The sequence below is a fragment of the Cynoglossus semilaevis genome, chromosome 1 (genome assembly GCF_000523025.1).
Source record: "Cynoglossus semilaevis isolate Cse_v1.0 chromosome 1, Cse_v1.0, whole genome shotgun sequence".
Lineage (NCBI taxonomy): Eukaryota > Metazoa > Chordata > Actinopteri > Pleuronectiformes > Cynoglossidae > Cynoglossus > Cynoglossus semilaevis.
Window position 1 is genome coordinate 8,209,909 of NC_024307.1, and position 9,921 is coordinate 8,219,829.

Here is a 9,921-nt window from a genome sequence, read left to right on the forward strand (position 1 = left end):
CATCCATCCATCTATCTATCTATCTATCTATCTATCTATCTATCTATCTATCTATCTATCTATCATTCATCCATCCATCCATCCATCCATCCATCCATCCATCCACCCATCATTTACCTTACCCTCTATGTCTGCCCAGGTTGTTAAAACATATAAAGCAAGCATTCAACAGACGCTGGACATCCTGTTTCTGAGAGGCGGCGGTGACTTCATCACCAGCTCCGACAGCGTTAGCAGAGACTCCGCCGACCGCACTCTTATCGCCTGGGACTTCCAGACCACAGCCAGGCTCTCCAACCAGATCTACCATGTAAGAACATCTGCAGGTTAAATTATTATTATTTCTTATACATCCGAGAATATTCTCAACATCGTGTGAACATGCTGGATTTATCCTGGTGGTGAAGTGAGTGCACAGGTAGAACAGCACAGCAGGGAGCCTTCATTGTACTGGGTGACTGCTATGTAATAGAAAGGCTTTTATGCTTTTATGCTTTTTTTTTTTTTTTGAACTCCCTTTTGTTTCAGTGTTTCTGCAATAAAATTGAAACTCTACAGGACGTCTGAAAAGTGCTTTAGAATTTTCATTCATTTTCATTTCGTTCATTAACATTAAAAAAAAAATGTTAATGAACGGATGGATCAAAATAACAGGCTACACAGTCGTCTATAGCATATGAAATGATGCAGTACAGCTTTAGAAATAACACCACCACAACCAGGACTTCTAGCATATGAAATGATGCAGTACAGCTTCAGAAATAACACCACCACAACCAAGACTTCTCCAGATTTCCAGATTAGTTAACATGCATACTGACTCCCTGGTCCTTCACGTCAGGGAAAGGTCAAATAATGAATAAAATTCCACTCCCGTGTTTCCCCCTTCTCTAATGTGTCAACCAGGAGCGGTACACATGTCCCAGCCTGACTCTCCACCCACTGGAGCCCTGCTTCGTTGTCCAGACCAACGGGAACTACATGGCCGCGTTCTCGTCTCAGCGGCCCTACAGAATGAACAAGAGGCGGCAGTACAAAGGACACAAGGTCAGTAATGATCGCCGTGGAGGCCTGTGGGAGTTCGCCGTGCCTGATCGATACAGAGAGCGGCACAGTGGGACGAGAACCTACATGTGCAGAAGCGGTGTGTCGTGCCACAATATGCATGCGTGACAACAATCATTTTCATTTTCATACAGAGTGTAGACTTGTTTACTGATTTACTGAGCCATTCAAACACAGTGGAGCCATTTGTTGGTGTCTTTTGGAGCTGCGGCAGTGAAGTCTGCTTTGTTGATGTGTTGTTTTTTCACTGGTTGTCACCCTGAGTGAATGGGCATAAGATAACATAAGAAATCAAACAATTTCACTTTCCAAACACTTTCATCTCTGTCCACCTTGTGTGTGATATTTGGAATGAAACACCTCCATCACTGGTAACATGTTTCGCCGGCCGGCAGTCATACGAGCCTCACTGATGTTACAGCAAATTCACTGACAACAACAGCCACTCATCCTGAGGTTGGTGACATACTGTATATTACAAAAGATGTATTCTGTGTATTTTCCAGTCTGCCTCACATGGTCACTGGTACATGTAAAGAGTCGACAGAGATTAATTTCCTACTCTGGTGCAGGGTTCTCAAACCCCCGGCTCCCAAACCTCTCAAGGTCCACGACTAGAATCAATGATTATTAAAAAACAATTATTAGTTTTATTTTCAGTTATAAAAAAGCTTTAGTTTGTCACTTACTTTACTTCCTGTTTGCACTGTAGTATTACAGAGACTGAATACACACACACACACACACACATGTGGTTATATATATACATGTGTACATTTCTTATGTATTTATACATATATATGTATATCTGTATATATGTATATATGTATATGTGTGTTTATATATAAATATATATACACACAGAGACAGATGTAGACATATATACTGTATGTGTGTGTGTATAGTAGGGATGTCAACTGACCAAAATTTTTAATCAGATCAATCATTGATGATGATTAATCCTAACTAATCTTGTGGTTGATGTAAGATTTTATTTGTGACTAATCCAAATGATGGATTTCTTTTATGTGGAAAAATGTAAAAACACATACACTAAATTACAACTCAAATCATACAAAAATATGTTTTTACCTTATTGGTGGCTTGTGGATCTCGTCAGGATTTTCTTTAAAATCTTCGTTGACGACGTTGTCCTCAATCGGTCTACGGTCCCTCACAGTCATTGGACAGTTGCATCAGTAGCTTGTCAGTCGTAGACTTGTACCCTACTAACATATCTGATACTGTACCACGTGTCTGTACCAGGTGGAGGGATACGCAGTGCGTTGTGAATTTTCCCAAGATGGAACTACCCTGGCCTCGGGGAGCTCCAGCGGCTCAGCTCACTTCTACGACTACCACAACACTCGGCTGCTTCACACCCTCCACGCCCACAGCCAGCCATGTTTGTGTGTCTCGCAGCATCCTGTCATTCCGGCTACTGCAGCCACCTGTGACTGGACAGGTGAGATTAAGGTCTGGCACTGAAGGCACGACTGTGATTTTTAAACATTAGGCTTTAAAAAATTAGAGACTTCTTTAAACTCCACACACTTCAGGACTGTATCCTGTCATGTCAGCGTGAAGAGCCTTTATCTGCCATCTACTGGGGAAAAAAAAAGTTTCTTTACTGCGTTGAAAAGCTCCATCGTCGAGGACAGTGATATGGAGTTGAGCTAACTGACAAAAGTTAGTGTGGTGTTAACATGTGATTTATCTTACAAATCAGGAAACGTCACACTGCATAAGATGAAAGGAGGTTTTTTAACAGTTCAAAGAGCCAGCTATTATGAGTTTTATCTCAAGTGGTGGGTGGAAAGAAGGCGGTGAAGCACGCACACACACTTCTTTAGTGTTGTTTCTTTTTCATATTTCCACTTCAAATGCCGCCTGAAGACAGCAACTTATGTTTTTATGCCCTTTTATTTTTTATTTTTGGGAATATAAAAAAATAAAAACATTTCTGCTGGCATTTTCTAATCAGACGTGTTTTCTATCGAACGTTTTCACTTCCGCATTCTTTAAATCTTTTGTTCTTCTCTGTTCTGAATTTTTATTTTTTACATTTTTTTTTCTATTTTGCGCTGACAGCTAAGATGATCACAGAGATAACAACAGATCTTAGAACTTGGAAAAAAAAAGGTGCCGTGATGTCTGTCACAGCACTGTGTGGATCTTTCACAGTGCTGTCAGTCTACAACCAAGCTTTAGACTTAAGTATGTATTTGTTTTTCATTTTGTAGTAAAAATGGACTTTAAAAATACACATTTCCGTTTTGCTCTTGAAGTCTGAAGTTGTAGTTTGATGCAAAAAAAAAAAAGAAAAAAGATCCGCTGAGAATAGTCTTCTGATGTTGATATGTATCAATAGACAAGAATGAAGAGAATGTGGAGCTTTGGAAAAGAGGAAAACTGTGATTGGATACTTAAGCTATTGGGAATATCAGGCCTTTTGAGGAAAGGTGTCCCGGATGACCATAGTTTAGACGTAAACACAGGTTGAAGGTTTTAACTGTGTTGGCTGTTTAGGTCAGAATGTAATAATAAAATATTAACGAAAATGTACTTTATGAAATGTTGCCTTTCAATGAGTTCTAGGAACAGCAAATGTTTTCATTTGTCTGATTTTAGTATTTGATTGTATTGATACAGAGACAGAGAGAGAGTCTGAGGTGTCTCTGAAAAGTTTCATCAGTAAATGTTTCTCCAGTGTTCAGCTGCGCTCTGCTGATGCTTGGTTATTCCAATACATTTTGGTAATTATTAAAACAATTTTAGTGAGATTTATTCCATAAAATGATATATTTACAGCTTCTACCTCCAGGGGCTGCCATGTTTGCACTGAGCACAAAAATGTTCGACCCACATCTCATAAAAATCAAATCACAATGTTTTTTTTTGTTTTGTTTTTTTTTCAAACAGACGTCTTTATTAAGTAAATAAATGTACATCAAAAATATATAACCATGCATCAGACAGACACATACAGTTTGTGGACTGGACATTTGGACAGTTGACCTGTTGTTCATGGAACAGAGCTGGAGGTAGAAGAGAACCACTTCAGCCTCTTCATTCAGGACTCTTCATTAATATAACAGCCACAAGAAACGGGGTAAAATTAGCCACTGTGTCCTCATTATGTATTCATCATTTACATGTCCTTTTATACGCACAGTAGAAATACTTAATTCATTACCACCTCTCCCATTCTTTTCACTGCACGTAATGAGAATATTGTACTACGGGAGACTCGTGTGGCCTGTGTGATGTGGGATTCGCTTTTCTAACTTCACGCGGACAAAACAGAGAGACGCAGCTTTACAAACAGCCTCAAGTCAGGACCCAGATCTGCAGTGTGAATGGGGGAGGTAGGAGCAGGTGATTAAAAAAAAAAAAAACTTGGCATATTCACTGGAGGGCAAAGCAGAGTTCAGTTCCTCTTCAGTGTATCCCTGTCACCATTCCTCTCAGATCTCAGGCAGGAAGAAATCCTTCAAGCTTCTTCACACCTGCGTACTCGTCTTCTGTCGTCTTCTAATCATCAACATTATAGTCTCTGAGACTCTCCTCCTAACAACAACATATTAACTTTGTCCCTTTCTATGTATGCACTGTTTATACACACACACACACACACACACACACACACTTTCTCTATTGTCACAGTGTTTTTCTCTAAAATAGCCTAACTGAGCATGCTGGTTTAAAAACAACACACTGACTGTACAGCTTATTTAAACGACCTGTTTGTACACGTTTCAAAACTCTTTTAAGTGCATCTGGAACAGAAATATCGTAGAGAACAGGAACCACCAGCACGTTTGTTTTCCCGTTGAAAACATTTTGTACTTTTGTAAGTGCTCAAAATATCATTACAAGTGCCATGCAATATTTACCCAACTCCTGAAGGACACCGTTACAGTATGTGTGTGTTTGACTGTTATCAGAATAAACCATCAGTTTTCCTAGGTTGCTTTGGTAACTTCTCTAACATTTCCTGCTGCGGTGCAAACTTCAGCCAGCTAACACCGTAGGACAGCTGCTTCCCAGGACTTGTCCAGTCATAACAAAGAGTTGGACAGAGCGGAAAAATATGCCCGAGGGACAACAAGCATCGTGAAGATTCAACGCCAAATGCCATATCCTTTTTCTTTCATATCTTCAGAAGTAACAAACTGCCGTATGTGCGACGTGATAGTCGGACAAATGATGTTAACTCAAAACTAAAAAAAAGGTCATTCGAGATGAACTGGACAAAGTCCAGGCCCATCCTGTTCTTTTTTAATATAGTGTATAGATCACGATCAGTGGGGACGTACAGTCTTCGTTTATGATGCACAGCCCTAGTAATTCTATTTTGAGCGTTTTGAAAAATAGCAAAACAATTTCAAAAAATCCAGTCCAGTCTGTCCTTGTCTAAACACAAAACAACAACGAGGCCAACTGTCTCTCTGTTGCCTAACGACACAACTCAATGACTAAAGAAATACAGTGCTTTGTATTTGTAAGAAGGTTGGATGGATGTGTCCTTAAGGTCTTGCTGAAATCTTGGTTCAAATCTTGGCAAAATATCCTCATTTAAACCACTATCTCCTGGTCTTTGAAGTTTCCACCTTGAGCTGATTGTGTTCATGTTATTCAGTAGGAAGAACTGTCCTCACAGCAATGGTACAGTATGTAAGTTACATGGACAATACAGCAGATATTGACTAGGGACACGGTTGTGAGACGCTCTCAGTCCAATCGACAGAATTAAGGCAATTTCACAAGTGTCCTGGTCTGTCAACTGCTCTCTGAATAATTTCACAAGTGTCCTGGTCTGTCAACCGCTCTCTGAATTCATCATCATCATCTGATGTAGAAACTACGAAAAAATAGTAGTGTCGTAGAAACTGTTCAGACTGAAGTCAAAATATAAATGTTGAACAGTTTTTAGGAAAAAATATTTTTTTTACCTAAAACTGTTTTTTTAGATAGTGTACGGGAAATGGGCGTTTAAATCGTCTAAACTATGGATGAATAAATCTACATTAACGTTCTATTAAACATAAGCGAAGTTATGTTTAATGGGAAGCTTTTAAAAGAGATAATAAAGTGTGGTAGGAAATGGTGTATGGTGCGGTTCACACCTCTCTATTCACAATCAATGTAAATAGTGCAACAACATGCGTTTTAGGCGGCGAGACCGGGGGATGGAGTGAATGAGTGTCTGACGCCACGTGAACGATGTCGGAAACTTTTCCGACGGAATCACCAGTCAACGATGAGTTTAACCCGACGTTTCAGCGAAAAGTTTGCAACAATGAAGGAAAAGTTTATCATCGCCGTGTGTGGTTTATCGGGACTGGAATAAAGAAGAAAAGACATGGGCCAACGGTAGTTAGGAGGTGGCGTCCTCTGGTAAGTTGTGAGATTATTTGTTGCTTGTTTTTACTATATTATTGACTGTGTCTTGCTGTGTTTCGCTTTATTCGCGCTTGTCAAAGCGAAGCGATCCAAATCTGATCATGTGGTGCGATACAGGCACTGCAAATTGTTTCCCCCTGCGTCTATCGCATTTGGTGTGAACGCAGCGTAAGTGTAGAGTGTATAATGTATATGTTTGGGGGTTTTTTTTGTGTTGCAGGAGTTGTGGAAATTGTTTATTGCAATTAGCTTGCGGTTGGACAAATTATAATTTAAAAAAAACCTTAGAATTACCACGGTTGGACAAATTATAATTTAAAAAAATCTTAGAATTACCATGTTGTTGTTGTTTTTGTTTTTTTTTTGAAGATGCGTTGTTGTTTGTTTGTTTTTGTTTTTTTGAAGATGTGGATGTATCCGTCTATTCACTGGTAGTTGCTTCTTTGACTAGCAGAGTGCTTTTTCTGTCGAATTTAATTGTTACAACGGTTTCTCGGTACCAGTAAGTTTCTTGGCACCCATTTCCTATACAGAGTCAATGCTCACAACTATGGCTGCAAGTGTTTCCTGTTTAGAAATTACAAAATGGACAATTCCCTTTAATAGCTGGCAGTCGACAGGGCACATTTCAACTCCCCCTAAAATAAGCAAATGTAATTCCATTATGGCCACTCCATTCTTTCATTCTTTCTTTATATAATGAAGCAGGATCTAATAGTCTCTCTGAGGAAGTCATTTCCGTACCCCACACTGTAAACCAGCAAATAGATCTCTATTGAATTTGTCCCAGTGTCTATAATTATCATTGTCATGGAAAACACTGAATAGCTGGTCTCAGGTAGCTACGTGTTGACATGTGATGAAAAAAAAACTGGCCTTGGCTAAGAGATCTTAACACCTCATCACACAGAGAAGGTTTGCTGTAGAAGAGACATACAGTACATTACAGTACAGTACAGTAAGGTAGGAATCTTCAATATCATGCATAAAAGTGAAGTTGTTCTGGGTCAGTTCAGTAGTGTACCATAAAGTTGTGCCTTGGTCAAACTGTCTTTCCGCGTCAGTCCTGTGCTGCCAAATTTTTGGTATCTTGGAGAGTTCTTCTTTGGGAGAGCGGGGCCGACACTGAGAGCGGAGCTTGAGCTGGGCCGCTGGCGGACGCTTGGTCGCGGTGTAGGGTAGTGTTGAAGACTTGAGGCCTCGAGCGAGCTGTGATGTAAGGACTCTGCTGAGCTGTCTTCTCTCAGATTGACGTAGTCCTTGCTGGACGCTGATGCGCCAACACTACTTTCCTTGTCTTTGGAGCTCCCTGAGAGGAACAGACTGCGCTCTGACTCCTCACCATCGTCAGTGCCTCTGTACAACACCGAGGTTTTGTCCTTTTTGTGGTGCTCCATTGGTTTGGGACTATGCCTGGGTGAGGCCGGAGCGCCAAGAGAAAAGCACTGGTCAATCATGTGACTATGGAAGACGTCATCTCCTTCATTGAAGCTGCTGTAAAGAGATCCCTTGACCTTACTGGAGGGGCCCATGGCAAAGTGGTGCTCAGAGAAACTGTAAGGAGAGACCCGGCCAGCAAGGTTTCGATAGGAAGACGAGAAGGTGTTGATGTCTTCCACACTCAGCTGTCTCCAGCGGTTGCTTAGGTCGTCCTCAGGAACCTCCAGACCTCTGTCGTGAGGTTGGCCAAGTCCGGTTGTAGATCCCATACTGTGGGAAGAGGCCAGACGAGGGGAGCTTGAATGGTACGGTTCACTGTAGCATGAAGCTGTCCTCGTGTAGGCGGGGGAGATGGCCTTTTGTGGACTCCTAGGGGCCGCCATATGCTGGATGCTGTGGGATTTTGGGAAGCCGGAACTGTCTTTTTCATATGAAGACATGCTCTTGCGCTCATAGTCCCCACTGCCACCATCTCGCCACTCCATATAGAGACCCTGGTGGGAGGAGGACAAGGTGCTGCTAGCAGTGCGTCCACAGCCACCTACCCCTCCCTTATCATCTGATGCAAGACTAAAGCTTGAGTAGGAACTGGAAGCTGGTAGGCTGCCGGGGCCGTATTCATCGTGGTGGTGGAAAGAGGACGGCTGCTCATGATGGGAGAAACTTCCAGAGTGATAGGCTTCCTCGTCTGGGTTGCTGTCAGTGGAATTCTGCGCATGGATTTGCAGCAGTGCAGTGCCATGAAGGTCAACACTTTGCCTGCGCTCAGTGTCTTGCCATCGTTCAGGGCAGTACAGCGCTGTGTCACTACAGTACAGGTCAGATGTTTTATATGCAACGCGCCGGTTCAGTTGGTCTGTACTTCCCGTTCCTGTAAGAAAGTCTCCCTCTTGTGGTTGTGGGCTGGGTGAACGTGTGACAGGGCAACTGCTTCCCGGTTCTGGTTTTTCCAGGACCTTGGCAATCAGTGATGTGGGCACAGCGTCAGAGTAGTTGGAGTGACACATGGCCACCGTGGTTCCACCACTGCGATTATGTTTCTCCATATGTGAACTGATGCGCTCCTGGAACTCCAGTGGCAGCTGGGAAAATCAAATAGACATGAAAAGGTTGATTAGTTATTAGTTACCATTACTTTGTCTTTGTTTGTAGCATGTTACTTTTAGCAGACTGTGACTGTAATATTTGCTTTTCTTTTTGAAAAATGTCCACAATTTCAGTTTTGTTTTGCTACTAGTAGATCCATGTATGGACCAGTCCTGTATTTACAGTACTACAGTTTGTGTGTTGAATGCAGTTCTATGCCTCACACAGCAAATGATCACGGCCATCATTAATGTCTGTAGAATATTAAATGATCTTGTCCTACATCTATTTTGAGTGAGAAAGTGGGAGGGAGATGTTTTGGTGCAGCTCTTTACTGCAGTACTCATGGTAAATACCCGTGGTGTCACAGACAAAGACAGAAAAGCTTGGATGCAGCTTTGTACTCTAAATTATAAATTACTTCATTCGTTATTGTGACTGTGCTGTTCCAATTTGTACACATAAAAATGACACAATAAGTCAAAATGATTTCCCAAATGCAGCATCTCCACAGTCTGTGTACATCCAGTGTCTCAGAGTAGCAGTGAGGTACCTTTGGTTAGAGGCCTAGTGGCTAGTACCTCGAAGTACTGCCAGATGGAATCCCAATCAAAACGGTATGAAACCTAGGCCTGTTTAGTTGAACACTGATATAGTTGCAGGAATTGAAGAAATCTGCTGCCACCTTGTGGAAGAGTTTTTAATTGTTCTGCCTGTCACTGACATTGACAAATTATTTTGCAGGAAATAAATTATTTAATACTTTTTCACCGCATACCTGCTGATCTTTCATGGCACACTGCCTTAGTGGAATAAAAGGTGCTGATAATAAATTGAAGAGATAAAAAAAAATTCTTTAAGGATTTTCTTGAGGATCCTCAAAAATGGTCCATGCATCAAGTGTGCCAGACATGGCCCACAGAC

General features: G+C 41.5%; 2 protein-coding genes across 5 annotated transcripts in view; one reads left to right on the forward strand and one right to left on the reverse strand.

Moving 5' to 3' along the window:
• The window catches only part of wdr25 (WD repeat domain 25), a 19,713-nt gene extending 16,087 nt beyond the window's left edge, over window positions 1-3,626 (forward strand). For all 3 annotated transcript variants that reach the window (XM_008308791.3, XM_017035575.2, XM_025054327.1), the window contains exons 5-7: window positions 140-310; window positions 907-1,047; window positions 2,332-3,626. In XM_008308791.3, the coding sequence (XP_008307013.1) occupies window positions 140-310; window positions 907-1,047; window positions 2,332-2,553 (534 nt within the window). In that variant the 3' untranslated portion in view covers window positions 2,554-3,626. The remainder of the gene's footprint in view (window positions 1-139; window positions 311-906; window positions 1,048-2,331) is intronic.
• A 3,224-nt stretch (window positions 3,627-6,850) lies between these two features.
• Window positions 6,851-9,921, reverse strand: part of begain (brain-enriched guanylate kinase-associated) — a 36,629-nt gene continuing 33,558 nt past the window's right edge. For both annotated transcript variants that reach the window (XM_025054338.1, XM_008308905.3), the window contains one exon: window positions 6,851-8,993. In XM_025054338.1, the coding sequence (XP_024910106.1) occupies window positions 7,479-8,993 (1,515 nt within the window). In that variant the 3' untranslated portion in view covers window positions 6,851-7,478. The remainder of the gene's footprint in view (window positions 8,994-9,921) is intronic.